This window comes from Loa loa, assembly GCF_000183805.2.
Source record: "Loa loa unplaced genomic scaffold supercont3.231, whole genome shotgun sequence".
Taxonomy (NCBI): domain Eukaryota; kingdom Metazoa; phylum Nematoda; class Chromadorea; order Rhabditida; family Onchocercidae; genus Loa; species Loa loa.
Genome location: NW_018108411.1, coordinates 75,691 through 96,062, shown reverse-complemented (window position 1 = coordinate 96,062; position 20,372 = coordinate 75,691). Strand labels below are relative to the sequence as shown.

The 20,372-nt window shown below is 27.6% G+C and overlaps 3 protein-coding genes across 3 annotated transcripts; 1 reads left to right on the top strand and 2 right to left on the bottom strand.

The window, feature by feature from the left end:
* Nucleotides 1–6,050: 6,050 nt before the first annotated feature.
* Nucleotides 6,051–11,809, top strand: LOAG_05504 (hypothetical protein). The gene is made up of 12 exons (XM_020446878.1): nt 6,051–6,215; nt 7,275–7,397; nt 7,597–7,663; nt 8,074–8,164; nt 8,405–8,491; nt 8,698–8,873; nt 9,260–9,494; nt 9,813–10,013; nt 10,271–10,480; nt 10,704–10,872; nt 11,261–11,393; nt 11,610–11,809. The coding sequence occupies exons 1-12, from the start codon at nt 6,122–6,124 to the stop codon at nt 11,692–11,694; spliced, it is 1,671 nt and encodes a 556-aa protein (XP_020302831.1). The 5' UTR covers nt 6,051–6,121; the 3' UTR covers nt 11,695–11,809.
* A 681-nt stretch (nt 11,810–12,490) lies between these two features.
* Nucleotides 12,491–15,233, bottom strand: LOAG_05503 (hypothetical protein; the record flags this gene model as incomplete). The annotated part of the gene is made up of 9 exons (XM_003141040.1): nt 12,491–12,600; nt 13,044–13,154; nt 13,227–13,326; nt 13,396–13,562; nt 13,727–13,898; nt 14,263–14,382; nt 14,480–14,599; nt 14,699–14,761; nt 15,075–15,233. The coding sequence occupies 9 exons, from the start codon at nt 15,231–15,233 to the stop codon at nt 12,491–12,493; spliced, it is 1,122 nt and encodes a 373-aa protein (XP_003141088.1).
* A 1,412-nt stretch (nt 15,234–16,645) lies between these two features.
* LOAG_05502 (CK1/WORM6 protein kinase) lies at nt 16,646–19,124 on the bottom strand (the record flags this gene model as incomplete). Its single annotated transcript, XM_020446877.1, has 8 exons — nt 16,646–16,795; nt 16,887–17,072; nt 17,384–17,561; nt 17,682–17,806; nt 18,149–18,250; nt 18,446–18,565; nt 18,652–18,762; nt 19,032–19,124. 8 exons carry the CDS (start codon nt 19,122–19,124, stop codon nt 16,646–16,648), a joined length of 1,065 nt encoding a protein of 354 aa, XP_020302830.1.
* Between the last annotated feature and the right edge of the window lie 1,248 nt (nt 19,125–20,372).

The window sequence follows — 20,372 nt, the reverse complement described above, 5'->3', positions numbered from 1 at the left end:
ATATATATTGCTTCCAAAAATTTATTTTCCGGATATTTGTCGACATATATCTCACTAATCTATCTTGTACCAATCATGTCACAGATTGGTATAATCTTACGACAGCTGTTCTCGACTCCTCTGACGTATGCAAGAATTCTAGAAGTATTTATTTTTATGAATTCCTTCTTTGCTTCACTAGTTTATGTTCGGTCTTTTTTTTAACCAGACGTTTCATTATATAGTGATAGGTTTGTTGTAAGGAAGTAAATTACGTCAACAATTTGTTAAACTTCTTGAAAAAAAATTAAACTTATATTATATCACGTTCCTCAAATATTTATTTACATTTGAATAAATTAGATGAAGCAGAAGAAGATGAAAAAATATACGTGAATATATTTTTGTTAATTGGTGAATGTTTTGTTTCATTTTATTTTGATGTCCGTTTTTTTTTTCTCTATCTTACTGAAAATCAAAAAAGCAGCAGTTGTTTAACTAGTCTGATAAGTTAAGCATGTCAACTTGGAAGTTGTTATTATTTCGAATCCTTCTCAAGATGCCGATAACATATAACGCCAAATGATTGTAAAAGATTTTGTGATGAATTACCGGGTTTTTTCTTCAAAATTCTTTCATCCTTATAACAAATAATTTCCTAAATAATTGTTTATATTTAATGCAATTAATTTTCAATAAGTGTTTAATTTATTGATTTTTTTTTGTTCTAATGCATACATGATCAATGTTACTGTTGAATATAATTCTTAAACTTTTTAAATTTCGCAAACTTTTTTAATATTCTTTTACCGTGAATTTCGTTCCAAATTTTAAATTGACGAAATTTTGATTTTTAAAACAGGATTTCAGTTATAAAAACAAAATACACAGGATGAATATGTAACACTAAGCTATTACACTATGTTTATAACAAAAGCTTCAAGCATTTTAAAGGAATAAATATTACGCTTTGAAATAGATCTCTTAACATACGTTTGTAAATAATCATAACACGAAATGGCTTGTATCAATTATTTTGAAATGACATTAGAAAGCGATGTTGTTTTATTTTACACACAAGTATTTGTATATTATTTGTCATGTATCATTAAACTTGAATAATGTTCCATTTCTGCAATAACATATGCAAATTTGCTAAAAGAAAGCATTGATTAATTAGGTTCGGATTTATCAAAATGTTTATTTTCTTTTTGATATATTGTAATTTCAACATTTAATCTTCCTGTGTATATTATTTCCAATTAATGTATTCTTATCATAAACATATTAGATATGAAATTGTCTTAGCTATTGTTGAAAGTTTGATGTGAATTGCTGCAACAAAAAATTTTCTGTTGCTAAAATATATTGGTATGCTAAGTTGAAATATTTGAAGAATAATGATTTTGTCACCCCTCTGTAGTCATCTCTGTAAAAAAAAAAAAAATTAGCTAGAAATCTCTTCAAAATTTGATCCAATAATATGCATCTTACATGCAAGATTATGACTTATTATCTCTTGGCTGCAAGACTATGACTTACTGGCTCTTGGCTTATTGGCTACTTTTAATAATAATTATTCTATTTATTGCAAGGTTCAGTGTGTATAGCAAAGTATTTGATTAGACATTATAGAATTTTCAATATCCTATTATGATTGATACATTCTGCAACCAATTGTAATCTTTTAAATGGTATTCATTTAGAATATAAGGATACGATGGTCCATCATATGTATGTTTGTGCACGTTAGTGCACCATATGCATGTCTGTGCACATTCGTGCAATATATGCATGTCTACGCACGTATATATTTCAATTCCTTCTAGTTAGAATGCAGGGAATAAACGTCAATATTGAAAAAGGTGAAAAATGACAAATGATTTTAGCGGATTTATTTATTCAACGAGCAAAAGATATTTTACTAAGTGTTAAAAGTAATTGTAAATAACAATAAGTTAAAGATTAGTTAGGATGAGGTGATTCTATGGAAATACTGATAATAATTTTGATATAAATTAGTTTTGACAAGTGTCCAATTTGTTTCAATGTTAGCTTGAAATTTTATTTTAAATGCTAATGAATTCTTATAATTTCTTTTAACATTCCATAAGTAACTGAATAAGATGATTAGGTAGACAAGGAAATGATTTGATACGGTGGAAATTATTAGACTGATTACACTTCAACTGCTCCTATTTTTATCAGTAAAGTTATTATTTATTATTGATAGTTGATAGTTGAAACAAACCAATTGCAGATAATTCTTCAAATAGAAGGAAAAATTATATTTTAAAAATTACACATTTGATATACTTCTGTTCACTTTTTGGATATCTGCACTTCCATTGCTAATATTAGTTAATTCAATATTTTTACTGTATTTTCTCCAAATACGATATAATCTACTGTAATTCAGCTACTATAAGTAAGTTACATTATATTTGGAGAAAGAAAAAAAAGAACCATATTAGCAAATTTACATGAAATACCAAATGATTGTTATTGGAACATGCTCACATTGCTGAAATATGAGCCATCAATTTCCTGATCCATATTCCAAATATTGAAACTTTATATTGTCAGTCATCCAGGCAATTTTATTTTTTGGTTCATTTTTTTGAAATACTTTTAATTGTAAATGCATATTGGAAATAGAAGCAAATATTTTCTACATTGATGTAATTATTGTTCAGATCAGATTGTATTCTGTTGTTTGCATTAGTAATTTTTGATTTCAATCTAAGTAACAACTCCAACAATTCCAACAGTCCTAGTCCAAATTATCCTGATAACTGTGAGGCTTATTGGTGGTAAGAAGAATGTTAAATTTTAATTATTGTAATATTTGGCTTAATTAGCAACGAATGTTATTATTTCTAATTAGGCAAGAATGTTTTAACTATTTTTATCATAGAATGTGGTTGAAGATGGATCCAAATGAAAGAAAAAAATTTGCGAATATAAACTTAAATATCTGTAAGCACTAAAGTTGAAATTTGTTGAGAATTTTCAACAATAATCCAATTGTTTGTTTTTGTTTTTGTTTTTTTGTTATTCAGTATGTTATATTTTAATATTCTATTTGGAAGAAAATCCCAACAAACCTTGCGTTTCTTTTTTTTTCAAACCTTATATTACTCAGTTGATATATCTGATAACATTCATTTCAAACTGATTTGTTTATATCATATCATTAAGCAATTGACAGTATTTGGGAAAGAAATTTTTTTTTTCAAGTACAAAAAAGCTACATCTTACGACATGAAAAATTAAATATTGATGAGATGAATTTATGCTTTTCTTTTCTTTTTTTCCCAGCAAACATTGGGGAAATATTTCGTTGAAATGTTTTCAGTAATGCAATTTGTAATTTTATACTTTAAAAAAGAAATGTACAAAATGCATGAGAAAAAAAAACGAAACAAAAACTTGTTCTTCTTTGTATTTATGTAACCTCAGTTTTTTTTTGATTTTAACTTAACAACAATTTTCAATATTTTTGCAAAAAAAGCACAAGCGGTTTTGCCTAACCAATAATAATACTATTGCGCTACTCATTAGCAATACTATTGTGCTAGGCTTTATTAATATTTGTTAATTACATTGGAACACTTTTTCTTGTTATAAAGAAAAGAAAGAATATATTTTGGGAAATTGTTATGTCAAGAAATGAAGAAAATAAATTACAGTATCAAAGGAAAAGAAAAAAGGGAATCTAAAAGAAAAAAAAAAATTTAACAAGCAACAGGATCGATATTGACGAATATGATGGAATCAATGAATTCATGGCCCAAAAATAAAAGATCCTATCAGGCTAATTGAGGCTAGTTAATCCAGTTACTTCCTGAAGATTTATAAAAGTCTTAAACCAAACATTAATTCACTCTATTTTCCCACAAGTGCCGTGTGAACGAAATGATGGTTTGCCTGGAGCTCAAGGTTAAAAAAAAAAAAATAAAATGCATTTTCTTTCATTGTGATTTTCCATTTCCGCTTCCGAACGTAAACATCATCACATTAATTGACTTTTCAATGCCAGTGGGATGCCTTTTGCACTTCTGCAAATATTTTTCCAATAGAAAAAAATTTTTAAATTTGAAGTTAATTTAGTTTTTAATATTACTAAATTAATAATGTTCATTAAATTCTCAACAAATGATATTCGAATTGCAAACATTTTAGGACAGATAATTCCGCCTATCGGCATTTGTTCAAACAAAAACACCGCTATTTAATTGTTGTTTTATTCCGTTATCGAAACGATAACTTTTTCTTTCTATTTTAATCTTATTCATTATGCATTATTTATTCATTAGCAATTGCTATTATTAATTAATTGCACTTGTAAATCTTAATGCGCGATTGTCCATTTCCCTTTTATTTCAAATAAATTATTCAACTAGCATATCTTGCAACTTTTTAAGCAAGTATAAGTAGGTGTACATGAGTACACGTAGAATATATTAGCACATTGAAAGTTTTGGCTAAAGTCATTTACAAATTAATAGAATTTATTATTTTTGACCTGATCAAGAAAAGGTTTGAAACCATTGAAGAGTTTGTTTTCATTGCTAACTTGTTTATAAAATCTTAGGGAAAGTCCTACTGCAAGTCAACATGGATTGTCATTTTGGCACATCCGAGATTTCCCAGTAAAGATGCATTTTTTCATTTATTTCCCTCCAGGATGACCAGGAGGACTAGTATAGCAATGTATTTTGCTTGTCACAAATTTCATTCCAATTTGATTTTTTTAGTTCAAAATTTTCGTTTAATTATTTTTCACCATTATTAATAAATAAAGTTAATAAAACCAAAGTTCAGAGCTGACAATAAACTTTCCTTTCTAAACGAACAAATCTTTTAAAGTTATTTCACAAAACTTGTGAATTTAATGAATTTTACCCAATTTTCAAACAATCCCTTAAAAAATACATTTCAACCAATAATGATAATATGATTCCATCTCCGAGAATAACCTCTTTCTTACATCTCTCCTACATATTGCCGATTTTTTATTTTCATCACTGAGACTGAAACAAGCAATAGTAGCTTGCATATCGTTATGACAATTGCGCTCATATACATTATTCCTGTTGAACATTTCTATTGTATTGCAGTTAATGCTTGGTAATGATCAAAAAGTAATTGGATCAGATAGATAGTTTACAGTATTTAAATTAGAACTGAAATAAAATTGAAAAAAAAAAACATTCCTTCAACTTATCTGTTAATGTACGGTATATAAAGTTGTCATCGGTAAGATATATTTGATCATTGACCTTAAATGAGTCAAAATTCCAACATTATGAATTTCATTCTTTGGTTATAAATAATTGCAAAAAATTTATTTAATTTATCTTAACAACATTTCTATTATATTTTCTATCAATTCTAGCTTCTTTTTCAAACATACACGACGAAATAATTGATCACTTCCATGGTCGAAATTATTTCTACCACATGATAACATCAGTTGTTTTGATCTAATTTTATTAGCAAAAATAAATTCATTCATTTATTTTGAATCTTACAATTAAATCAAAAATGATACTAAATTAAATCTAACATTCTTGCTTAATTTCAATTATAAATCGTCATTGCAATTAAAAGTAATTAATTTCATTTTCTAACATGATTAGTAATTTCTCGCTACCATATCACTCTTCATGTTTTCAATACTTAATTAACATGCTGATAGTATAAAGATATTATTAGTGATGAATTTCATCCAAAATTTGCCTAACAATTGGAAGAAAAAAAAAAGATAAAACATAGGTTGTAAGCCTAGCTCTCTTGGATTCCATGATCGATACTTAATAGGCCTATTAAGTAAATCAATAATGAATTGGTGGTAGTTCAACTAAATGAATACTTACTTCACCTCAGTTATTTTTCATTTTTTTTTTTTAAATAGAGTTGAAGCGTTTAAATCTTTTTCTTTCCCTATAATTATCAAGCAGTCGTGTTTCCCTGTAATAAATTTCAATGGATTTTAAGCCATATCTTTGAGAGAATTGTTATGAATACAACATGCTTAAATAAATAAATCAAGTTACTGTCTTTTTTTTAAGGTAAATTTTATGATTTTTATTGTGATACACCGGACTCATTCAAGAAATACCGGTATAGGTGGTGAATGAATTGTTCGTATACATTGATTTTTTTACTGAGAACTACTGCTCTACTCATCATTCAAATCTTTCAAGCAACTGCGACTACCGAGCTTACAGGTTTATTTCATAAATTTCTTGAACTTTTTTTTTTCCGTATCACCAGCATAGTCAATTGTCACTTAATGTCAAATCAAAGAGATAATTTTGCAATTTCGTCATATGATGCTTATATTCCTATATTATTTGTAATAATTTAATTAGACATTGGAAATTTTTCAAGTTATATTTGCACATTTACTAACAATCAAATTCATTTTAATTGTTTTCGAGTAAATCGAAATACGATACAAAATTGATTTCTTGGTAAAATTCAAATTTAGCACTTTTTTTGTTGAATCAAACTAAAATAATACATTTATCACAACAATATACAATTGTCGGCGCATGAAAAAAAAAATGAAAAGAGCAAAAGCAGAAAGCAAAAATGCAATTTTCGACATTTATCGTAGCCAATGTTAAAGTTTATCTATCACTGTCAAAAGTTTTACAACAAAATGTCATTTTTACTGCATTTAACAATGGAATCTTTCTTCGTTAACATCTTTTAAATTAATATTTTTCCCATCAATTGTGTAATAAATTGTTTGCACTGTGCTAAATACTTCGGATAATTGAAAATTTTGATTTTAATTCGAAAATTTATTACTTATTCTTTTTTTCTAAAAGAGACAATTGCGTCATAATTTGAAAATGCAATGCATTAAAAAGATTTAGGCATTTTTTTTACCACATCTATAAATCTAAAGATTGACTTTAATTTTGAATTCCAGTTTTGTATTCTATCTCTATTGATACCGTAATTACTGCATCTTTTTACTGCAGCAGTAATATCTTGCCACATAGATACTGTATCATTTTGTAGTGACAATATCACGTAATTTTCTTTATAGTAATAGCTAAACTTTAAAATTCTAGGTGAGATAATCTTATACACATATATATATATATCATATAGCTCTGCATGGATTTTAACCTTAGAAAAAAGTAGGAACTAAGCAAATTTCTTCTTCATGAAGATATTAATTTAAATTTTTTTTTTGTAAGTTTCACATTTTTTCAATTATTAATTCAACTTAATTATTTACTTGTTTATATATTTGCTTGATTATTATTTAGGTTGTGAGAAGTGTGATTTACGTTCATCGTTTTGTCAAAAAAGTAGCAGTACGGGTAAAGTTAATTGTATATGTCGTTCTGGCTTTGTTGCTGATAGTATCGGAAAATGTCGCCATATGCTTGGTAGCAAATTTTATTGAAATTTTTTCAATTGTCAAAACTGAACAAAAATTTCACAAATTTTTGTTTCTTTTTCATCATAATTATTTTCATCTTAATTATACTGTCATCATAATTATAGATATTTTCACCAAAAATTCATATCCTACCATATATATTAAGCATTTAAAAACATTTGCTATCATTTTTCTTTTTTTTGCAGATTCTCGTGAAATTAATATGTCAAATAATAAATGTATTTCGGGACAAGATGAAGGAATAGCTGAAAAGTAAGCAATATTTTTCTGGGCTTTTTTTTGTATTAAGTTTATATTTTGTAGCCATATTTGGCTAGGCTAAAATAGAATAGTTTGCTTAAACTTGGTTATTTTGGCCCAATTTTTGTTCGTAATATTGCAACTTTATCTTGCAATATTTTTCTCACTTTTTTTTTTAATCTGCAACATGATTGCCATTTTAATTAAATTAGTAAGTTGATGGAAGCTTAGGTTAATATTGTAAATGAATATAGTAATATTAAAAAAATGTCAAGTTGTTTTGAGAATTTTTTGAATTTCTCTAAAACTTCCCACAAAAGAACAGCTAGTAGTCATTAACCTAAATATTTATCAACAATTTATTTGAAATATTTAATGTTACAGCTCTTCACTAATAATGATAATTGTAAACGACATTTTAGAATATTATCAGAAATATTGAAAACATATGATCGAAATTTGGTGCCATCAGCAAAAGGTGTTGATGTGGATGTTGAAATACTTATTCAACAGGTTAGCATTAAAAAGGATCCACCATTTCCTATATAATTAATAAATATTATGAAGGGAAAAGTATAATAGAAATCTCATTTAATTTTTAGGTTATAAATTTCTGTTTTTTATTGTTTTATAAATAATGAAAATTTAAAAGAAAAAGGAAGAAATATCGAGATAAAGTTAAGGATATGTTGAATTTTTCATCAAAATAAAAGGGTAAAGAAAGAGAGAGAATTAACAAATTATTAATTTTAGATATCTGAAATTTCCGAAATACAAAGTAGTTCTAAGATGCATATTTTGTTGGCGCAAATTTGGCGAGATCCCAACTTATCATTTCAGGTAATTTAAACTCTTTGCATTCCTTTATAATTTTATTTTATTTTGAAAAATAAGATTTCACTTTTTTAAATACTTTTTTGCATGTTAATATCATATGAAGTATGGAATTATTTGTTAAGTGATTGGATGTTAAAAGAAATAGATGATATTAGTTAAATTTCAAGAAAATTGATAACATCCAAATATCATTATCATTGTTTGTTGAGGATATCGAAGGAGCTGATTGTGTGCAAAATTTAACTTTATCACATCGAATGGTCGAGAAACTATGGTTACCAAATGTGTGTATTGTTAACAGTAAAGGATCATTGATACATCATTCACCTACACCCAATGTTTTCCTTTCTATTCTTCCAAATGGAACCGTTTGGATAAATTACAGGTCGTATAAAGAAAGCTTTTTAGAAATTTTAATGATATAATTACTTATCATATTGTAGTTGATTATAAGCTTCACAAAATATTCTGTTAATTAGTTCCACTGTTAATCACTTATCATATACAGTTGATTATGAGCATCAAGAATATTCTGTTAATTAGTTCCACTGTTAATCACTTATCATATACAGTTGATTATGAGCATCAAGAATATTCTGTTAATTAGTTCGTTGTAAAACTGTCGATAACGTAAGAATGTTATGAAATAAAGCAAGAAACTAATGAAGAATTAGAATCATTCAAATAAAAAATAAATTTTTTTTCTTTTTTTTTTGGTTAAAGCTTAGTTGTGTGAAAAACAGATAAGAGATTATTTTTATCGTTATTTAGGATTATGGTAGAAACACCATGTGAAATGGATTTTTCAATTTTTCCAATGGATCGTGTTGAATGCATAATGGTTTTTGAAAGTTATTCATTTAATGTTGGTAAAGTTCGTTTACACTGGAAACGTCATGGAATTCCGGTGGAAGTAATCGGACAAACAAATTTACCGGATTTTCATATGACACATTATATTCATGAAAAAGCATCATTCCACTATCCAGCGGGTGTTTGGGATCATGTAAGTGAATATAATATCATTGCAAAAGCAGAATGATGATAGCTAGTTAATTAAACGTGACATGATGGAATACATGATTTGATCTGACAAAAAGTGCTCGAATACAATTTAGAATACAAATTTAGCATCATTTATGATTTTTTATTTTTATAAAACAACAAATCGATTATTCTCTCTGAAATTTATTGATTGAGATCAATGAAGCCAAAGTAAGTGAGACCTAATCGAACGAAAGTTTCTCTATGTCTCCCAATTTTTTGTTGATGATGCTAATGGTGAAAAATTTTCTTCGTTAATTCAAAATTTACATAATTGTAGTTAAATATAAAGTTATACTTTCGTCGCTCTTACGGTTTTTACTTGTTGCAAATTTATCTACCAACCTATTGTATGGTACTCATCTCATGGATATCATTTTGGTTGGATCGTCGATCGCTTCCAGCTCGTGTCACCGTTGGCGTTTCGTCAATGATGGCACTTACTTTGCAATATTCCAATGTTGCAAGGACACTTCCAAAAGTTTTCATTTATACTTTCTGATTATATTTATAATATTGGAACTGTTATCAGTGCAGCTTCGAAGTTCTGAAATTTCAAGATGCTAGTCTTTCGACAATTTACAGATTCGAAAGAAGCAATAAATGCTAAAATCTTTACCTATACCAAAAGGATATTTTAACTTTTTAAAGAATATGCTTAGAGCTTATTTTTAGTTTTCTCAGCTTATCTTTCATATAGCATTCCTTTAGGTATTTGATTTTTTGAAATTCTTTTAGGTTTCATATGTAAAAGGTTTGGATTTATTTATGTTCGGTTGTGTTGGCTACATATTTCTATCGATTGTTGAATTAGCTATTGTTGGAATGTTAGAGAAACCAACTACATCAAGGAGTCGCGGGAATGCTGAAAATGATACTGATTGTAACCTACTCCTGAATGAATGCCGACCAAGTAAACGATTATTCAGGGAAAATCGTCGGAGAAAGGTTTAATAACATTATCTTTGTTTACTGTTGAATTTGAAATTATAATAAATATTTCCTATTTTTACTTTAAAGGATCAAATTTTGAGAAATACATCAGTTATTTGTTCATTTGCACGAAAACATTAGCAAATGAAACAAAAAGAAAAATAAATAAATAAATGATAAAATAAGAATTAGTAAATTTAAATTGAAGCCACGAATTATAATTATATAATTATTTTAGTTATCGTTAATTGAACGGGTTGATGAAGATGCACAGATATCCGGAAAAGTCGACGTTGATTTGAATGATAGTTTATGGACACGTAATACGGCAACATTCACTAATTACAATGAACAAAGGACAACATCAACAATTCGATATCCGGAAATAATGAAATTAAATAATTATAGTATGTATTTCAGTCTAAAAATCTTTTCGAACATGCCTGATTATTTGTATTTGAACAGCGACGTACAATTCCAAGAACAGTTTCATAATTGAATTTCTGAAATTGAATAACGGAATTGTTGCAATGAATTGAGACTATGTATAGATTATTAACATGTTTTATTGAAATGATCGAAAAAGTTATCATCTAAAACTTGTAATGATATATTTGGAAAAATTTACGAAATTCTTTTATTCATGATATTCATTTTGTTAGAATATCTTCATAAATTTAAATTTGTAATTAAAATTTAAATTTAAAGAGAGTAATATCAGTAGTGCTTCCGATAAATATAATTAGCATAATACTGGTATAGCATTTTACCATAGATGTTAGCAATATTGCTTAGATGATGATAATATGATCCGTTACTCACCTTGTACAATTTCCGAAGGATCAAGAAGTTACAGTAAATGTCGTCGTAAAAAACAAAGCAATGAGAGGAGATTTTTACGACATTGGACTGGAGAAGATATGGATAAGTATGTATTTTCCATTCTGAAGAATAAATTTTCAAATGAATGAATCTTTTTCTTATTTTTAACAGAATTATATCAACTAATATTTCTAATAGATTCAGGATTTTTCTCAAATAAACTTTATGAATTTAATAATTAATTTCTAATGCAGTAATATTATCACATGCTGCTCTTTAGCATATCACTTTATTGATTGATATTTTAATTTCATCATTTCAGCTTATGTCAAAAGGTTTTTCCGATTTCATTCACATTACTGAATATGATATATTGGATGTATTATACCGCAAGAGCGAATGATTAATTAGTTGATATTACTTATCTGAATGTTCAATACTGAATATCTCTTTCATTTCATCCTAAAATCAAATTTACTCGGGATTGTTATACGTGGAAGAAATACTTTGGAAATTTTCCGCTTCTCATTGTGATAGACGGATATGGTGCATACTTAAAATAAAATTGTAGACTATCTCTTGTTAATTAATTATCAACTGAAGACTTGAAGAAAAGGAAGCTCAATTTATTCATCCACTTTCTGATGTCTTTATAACTCGGAATTGTACAAATGCATTTTTGATTGTCAAATCATTTTAAAAAGTTATGTAAAACTGTCTACTAATTAAATACGATTTGTTGTTGGTGTGTTGAATTACCAAATTTATCATAACCTAGAATCTGAGACGTATGTTTCACTCTCGTGACTTCCATTTCGGAAACTGACCAAGTATCTAACGGAAAATCTGCTATTCGAACTTTCCAAATTCGAAAAGGTTATTTTTATTTTATACAATGGAAAATTAGACCATTTTCATTTCGTACCTCTCCAGCTTTTAAAGAATCTGACATTTGTTTACAAATTATCGAAATAAAAATATTTATATAATAAAATTGGCATATTCAATACTGTCTACTCCTAAAGTAATTAAATTTAACGAAATGATTGGAGACTGGCTGCTGATACAAGTAATTGCAAATCATTGCGATAAAAAAAAAGACAAAAAAAAATGAACACGAACTAAAGGAAGTGGAAATATTTGTCGTTTTCAGCAGGTGAAATAAAAAATGATTAACATTTGACGAGTGTTATTGATCCCTAATCAAATATCACAACGATATATTCCTGGTGGCGGTCGTCGAGCCAATGGTGGCGGTATGATTACATCAGAAGTGAAACGAGCAGGATAATAATTAAAGCAAAGATAATAATCTGAAATTAAAACTATTGATGTTTTTATATGAAAGATTCAAAAATTTTGCATATTAATTGAAGTAAAAATTATAAATGGCAAGCTTTATTTTTAGTTTAAATAGTTTTATCACTATAAAATCTATTTTTTAAAAATTTATAAACATCGCCACCTATTCATTTTACTTTCTTTTTTTTTCTTCATTTCCATCTTGTAAACAATTAACTAATGTAATTATTTATCGTCGTTAATTGCATTTTTCGAGAAAGTTCGATAATATTATAGAGAGACATTTATTTCTTTATTATCAATTTTATATTTATAATTCAAATGCGCCAATTTTAATTATCATAAGTGATAATTAACACTTATTAAAAATGGTAAAAAGCGTGTTTCTTTTCTTTTGAAGGCTAAAAAACTGCTCCCATTTAAAGTGAAAGTACATTTGTACTAATTAACCAACCGTCCGGTTTATCGCTTCTTTTAACGAATTTATAATTTTCTTTGATCTTTGCTTCCGCACCTGATCCATTGTTTTCCGTTCGTAAATTATTTTGTTGAACATTTGAATTAGCTATAATAAAGCAAAATATTGTTGCATTTTTGCATAAATTAATTTTTATTTTGAAAATAATGAGAAACTTACTGGCAAGATTATTGTTTAGGCTTTGATCATTGCAGTTTGTGACATTGTTAGCATTTAATGTCATCTCGGCATTAGATTTCTGATCTGTATCAAATGCATTCTAAAATTTAAACAATTATTGGCATTCATAATTTGATCTTTGTACTAAATTTAAAGAAAAAAAAACAACCTCGTGATTGTAGTAGTAAGTGTAGTAGGGATGAGGATAGTATGGTCCAAATGGTAGAAATGTGCTAGCGTTAATGCGATTAAAAATTTCCATATTTACCCACATTGTACGGCTCTTGAAAAATCCACAATTGCTAATTCGTTCTAATAAACGTTTCGTATCGCTACCTGAAATATATACATTCCCTGTAATGACCTGAAATAATACTAATTGCGCATGCAAAGAAGTGCTGCAATAATAATTAAGAGCTAAAAGCTTGATAAAATGTTCTTATAATCTTTGATCTCTTGAATTCTTTCATTATTTTACACCAATTTCATTCACTTCTTACCTGTCCAAGAATTATAGATTTCTTTATTTGAGCCAGTTGTAATTTCCATTGCTTTCAAAGTACTCTCATGTAATTTTCTGCGCCAAATTGCATTATTTTCAACGGAATTTATTGATGGATGAAATTCTTCATTTAGCCAACGTAAATAGTCCAATTCGTCTTCCGTTAATTTCTAATAATAATTGATTGATTGATTAATACAATTATCTTTTTTAGTTTTTATATCAATTTGATGATAAGCCAATATCTTATATAAGTTACCGTGTAAAAGTATGCAAATGTCAAATTATTTTATGTTAACCATTATGAAATGGATAAAGATTAAAGATTAAAGATCACAATCAAAATCATAAGGGGAAAGATTGAGATTAAAGATTAGCTATCCTGGAAAACATTTGTCCACCAAGACAATATCATCCCAATCAATTAAAACTTTTAATTAATAATATGGGAAAAGTTATTGAATCAAATACTGATCTTCTTCTTCAGATTCGTTAATTTTTGTTATAATTGTAAGGGAAATCATTTGAACTTACTATAGCTCCATTGGTTTTACTACGAAATGCTTCTTTTACTTCACAATTTTGCATTAATGATAGAAGTTCTTTGTAACGTTGAAAATCTTCCATTCGATTGATTAAATTCTTTTTATTTCTCTATAAGCAATAAATTTCATTGCAATAATTTTACAATAATTATATAAAATTCATGAAAATTTATTATTCTTGAAATTAAAATTGATAATTTCTAAACCATTCTTTGCTTATTCATTGCTCGCTGAATTTTTTTCACATCAGATAAATGAACTTTGTTTAATTCATCCATAATAATGAGTTGATCCTTTACATCGTTTATTCTCATATTCAATTTTACCTGCAATTATTTTTTCACTCTTTCCATTCTATAAATTTTAAGATTCATTTGAAAAAACTGAGTTAATAATTAGAAACATTTAATATTAGAAATACTTACATAATCATCAGTTAGATTGTCATCATCGTAATCTAAACTACTTTTTTGCTTGCTTAATTCTATCTGAAAGAAAAAAACTTTTTAAATAAAAATTATACAAATTTCTCAAATCTTTGTTGAATTATCTTTCATCATATCATATTCTGATTGAACAATGTCAATTCTTTGATCTAAAAATTGCTTCAACTTTTCGTCACCTTTTTATTCGAACTTTAGCCTTTAATGAACCAAAACAAGGAAAAGGGAAAGAAGCTAAGCCAATGGACCATGTGATAATACGACTAAGAGCGCTATTTTTAATAATGCCCATAATTACAATACAAATCGAGTTTATTTAATACATGAAACTTCAAAGCAAATATCAAATAAAACTAACATAATCCGCCTCCAACTCATTTATTCGTTTATTGATTAGTGCTCTGGTTTCCCAAAATTTATTACCGGATTTTGACCTTGAATTGAATCCTTTTTGGTTTGTTTTATTTTTATCAGAAGATGTATCGTTCAAAGAAAGCTGTTGCATTCGTTTCTCCATTTCTAATTAATGGCTTGTCGCGCTAATAAACGATAGCTATAAACAAAAAAAAAAATTTAAATACTGTCGAAATTTGAATATAGCTTTTGCTCGAATTATGCAAATGAATCACGTGGCTATGAGGAGAAAGCTCCCATTCTTCATTTATATCAAAATTAAATCTCATTAATTTTGTGAAAAATAAGCAATGAATAAGAAAATAATTAAAGAAAAACTTCTATTAGACACCAACAATAAGAGACAACCGTTTGAAGGATGAGAACAATGGAAAGTGATAATCGAAATGATCCATATCATGCTTCTAATAATGCATCATCTTCATGCTCTTAATGCAGTGACCTTTGAACCTCTTTTTTCTCTGGACAATGTTAGCTATTGTGGAGTATTATATTGATTGCTTGCAAAAAAAGAAATAAAAAAAAAAATCTAATTATAGTTCATGAATAACAAGTCGTAAATTTTGAATATTTGTTGTAGTTTATGTCATTTTCTTCAGGTTATTAGATGAAGTGTAAAAAGATAATGTGAACTGTGAGAAGCAAAAGAAAGTTGTAAGTTTTCTCCAATAACTAATAACTACGATAATTACGCTTTCAACAGATTATATTCAAAAGTTTCATCTGGATCCTGTTTTATCAGGGAAAAAAAAACCTGATCAGACATTTCCCCTTCTTTTAGTCTGAAATGCCGATAAAGCGAATCTTCAAACTCAGGTATAGTTGGTTTAATTTTCAGGTAAAATTTCAGGTAAACGTCACTAAAGTTGTCTCGGGATGCGCTCTCAAAATTGACCACCATTCTCCCCTCGCCTCTGTGCCTTCTTAGCGTATTTGTACGATAAGGTTAAAAGATAGAGCAAAAGTCGCCATTGATAGAAATTTATTAAAGGTCATGGGATAATTACGCTATAGAACTTAGACAGACTCAGCGAATGGACAAATGGACACTTGATTTGAAATTAAATCATATCAGGGCAGTTGTATTCACCGGGAATATTCTAGAATGAAGAATTGAGCAATAATTATTTTAGCTTATTAATAACATTCTCCCTCAACTGATCTTTGACCTTCCCGCTCAAACTAATGAACGCGTATTTTAATGAAGAAATAATGGATAAACATAAGTAAACAGAATGGAATAATGGAAGAGTGAATTTTTGATTGCTTGAAATATCAAAATTATTAGTATTGTCGGATCAACACTGATGACCATTGATGTCATCGAATATAACTGACCAAAGTTTATTCTGGACTGACCGAATGTCGTAAACGATGACAGGATTTATTGTATAACTTGCAGAATAGAAACAATAGAATATTCGAGATTAAGAGAACGTTGGAGATGCAAAGTGAATAATTCGGAGAAATGATAATTGAAAATGGAAATGAAAATCATATTATAAAAATCTGTGATTATTTTTTGTTGATATCTTCTGTGGTGTTTTTTGTTTGAATGGTTGATATGAGTACACCATAAGGTAAACATGATGGTGGTGTTTCAGTACCGGCATATGGATGTTCCGGATCATGATCCAGTGGTTCATCAGGTGGTATTCGATTTTTCTATAATATAATTTAGTGAAAGTCAGTAAGTGAAGTTCATTTTAATATTGTTTGATCCGAATAGCAGTCATTTGGGCATTTTATTTTATACCTTAGCGACATGTTTGAGCAAGAAATAAATATATCCATAATCTGGAATACTAGTATATTCTAAATTATCGATATATTGCATGATCATCCGATAATGCGGTCGTGGACAACCTTCCAAAAGTAATTTCATACCAGCTGATTCACGACTTTGTTCTTTCATCAACATAATCTTATCACGATCTTGATTCTGGAATGATTAGAAACAACTGTTGAATATATTAAATAAATATTCATTGGTACCGTTGGAAAATCTATTGCAATTCAAACTAACCTACATAACTAGATATTGATGGCAATTAGAAAAACTATCGTATCGATGAGATATAAAGTTTGGATTAAGTTATGCAAAATTAGTAGGATTTGTCTAAGAATCATGTTTAAGTCGATTTCGACCTTTGCCTACTCAAGATTTGACCTCTTAAGATTGCAGAAGAGCAGAGTCTGTGCTATGCAAGTTGTGATTCATGTTCTTTACGAGGTTCAAGCTTATTAAATTACTTTAAAATTTTTCCAAGGTAGAGCACCTACTGTCCATTCGATGATCATATAGAACCATGATTCAATATCATCTTTTGGTGATTGTTCCTGTTTTCTGTGACTGTTTAATGAGGCATATCGTGGTGTACCACGAAATGGAGCAGATTTACGTGGAATACGGCAGTCTTTATCACGTGTACTGGAATAAATAGTTTTAAAGAAGTATGGCTTTGATCAAAGATATCTCATTCGTATTCTTATTATTGACTTTTACTAGAATCACTTTGTTTACAGCTTCGACAGAATTTAAAAAACAAACGCAAACTGTCGAGCAAGACCAAAATCGAAAATATAAACAATATGAAAATCATTTGTTTCTGGACGACCCACTCCAAAATTTGATGGTTTAACGTCGCGGTGCAAAAATCCGATCGAATGCATATCCTAAATTTCAAAATTGATTTGGATTAATTACCTTTGAAGTTATCGGAATAAATAAACTTGAGAATAATAAATCAATCAATTAATATAAGTAGTTTAATTTTAGTACTCAAAAGTTTCAATTAATAAATGCCTTCAATTGATGTTTATCTTATAAAGACATTTCGTATAATACTAACTAAATGCAATAAATTGTTATAGTAACTGATAAGTTAAACTAAGCCAAGACAAGATTAGTAAATACTGCTTACCTGTAAAGTTAAACTAAGCCAAGCCAAGATTAGTAAATACTTCTTACCTATAAAGTTAAACTAAGCCAAGCCAAGATTAGTAAATACTTCTTACCTGTAAAGCTTCCAATGATTGTTGAGCGAATCGTAATGCTGTTCCAAGTGAAAAATGATTCCTTACTTGTGATGTTCGTAATAAATGTAAACTTGGACCCAACTGAAACTATGTGCATTATATGATTTTTTTTTGAAGAAAAATATGATTTTTTAAATGAAATAATAGCAAGATGTCAGTATAAAAGTGTGTAATTAAATAATGAATGCTTGGTGATAACATTACAGTTTTGAAAGATGGCATTATTGATTTCTTCTTTTTAAAGAATCATTAATTATAATGAAATAAATATTTTACCATTGTAATAATAATAAAGCGAAATTTTCTCTCAACTTTGCCAAGTTCAAAAATTTTGCAAAAATGTGAACTCTTCAATACTTCAGCTCCGCGTAGGACAAGACAGTCCATCAAAAGAACCTGAAAATTAAATTCAAACATTCCAACATTCATTTCATGATTTTGCTAGAAGATTTCTATCAAAAAGAAAAGGAAACAAATTTCACCTTATGTGAATTTTCATAAGCTTCTAATTTGGCTGCATACATTTTGTTATCAGTTGATGATTGCACTTGAAAGACAACACCAAAACCACCTTTACCAAGAAGTTTTATCACCTGTTTAAGAAGTAATATTTATTCCAATCAACAGAATTTGTCTTAAAATTATTTCTCAAGTAAATTAAGATTATGAATTGTACGAGAATTTTCTGAAATTTATATTCTTACTTAATGCAGTATAAAGTAATTCATTTTCTGTGATTGATGTCTACCAATAATGACCAATGATTTGTCTTGTTAATCATTTGTCCATGCTCTAATTGCTAATAGTTATATTATTTCTAATTTCAATAAGTCCTAATAAAATTAATGATATGGTAAATGACCTGATAGCTAGTATTCTTTCCTTCAAAACTAGAACCTTCTTTTGGGAAATCTTTTAATGATAACAATTGCTTATGATGAAAAACTGGCGACATCTGGAAGATATACCGCAATATTTGACCGTTCGACCGTTTCAAATGCGAACAATCAGAACAGTTTGCTGCTTTTATTTTCAATTTCTTTTTTCATATTTATTTCAACATATATGAAAAACAATTTTTTTCACGTGTACGTGTTACTCATATTTTGAATTTAAGTTTTTCAAATTACAAACCTATTAGCCTCATGATCGATCTGTCCCATCATTTGTCAAACCTTTCTTTATCAATTCCATCATGGCTATCTATCCAGTTTTCCCTTTCGTTCAAACTTTGCTTACTTCCTTCCTTATTTACTTTTTTATTCAATCTAACTTTCATTTGCTGTAACTTTCTCAGATTTCATTTCGTTTTTCCTTGGTCTTGATATTAAAATTGAAATTATTGAGTATTCAATTATCAGAAAAAATCAATCAATTTTAAGAATTCATCATGATTTCGGCTTTTTTTTCCTCTACTTATTTTTATCTTTATCATGATAAAAATAAGCAGTCGTATTAATCAATGAAATTAAATTTGAAATGGAATCGAGGAAAAAAGTGAATCAAACAAAAGGAAATTTTCAAACAAAAAAAAAAACAAATAATAATTTGAGTTTACGTGAAAATTCAAATTCAGAATTAATTGATAGGGCTATTTAAAAGAGGTCGTATTTGAAAGCATTAATTCATTGATTGGTTTATATAATTACTAAATTATCCGTCGACTATCTGTTTTCAATATTAGCTCTATTAATTGTTGTATTATGATGAACTTTTAATCGTTTTTATATGCATTTTTTTCCACAAATTATATGTTGATTTTTGATCCTTTTTCTTTTTTTAACAAAAATTCTTTCAAAAAACTAAAGTAAATCAATGGTTAAACTAAAATTCAAAACTTAAAATTTTCATTTCAAGGAATTTAAAAAATAATCACAAAATATTTTGAAAGAAACTGTAAAATGACAATTAAATGACAAAATTATTTATGAAATTCCTTTTTTATTCTAAAAAAAAAGAAAATCTACTGATGTCAAATTATTTTTACGCAAACATTCTTTTCATAGAGTACACTCAATATTGTTTCCATTTTTAATCTACTATTATTATTGCTTTTTTTTCGATGAATTTTGATTTCTAAAATGTCTGAAATGTGTCTGTCAAGGAAATTTTTTTTGATATTTTTCTATCACTAAAATTTAAAATTTTATCGTATCCTTTGTAGTATTTGTTTAATTACATTTTATTACTAACTACGATAAAT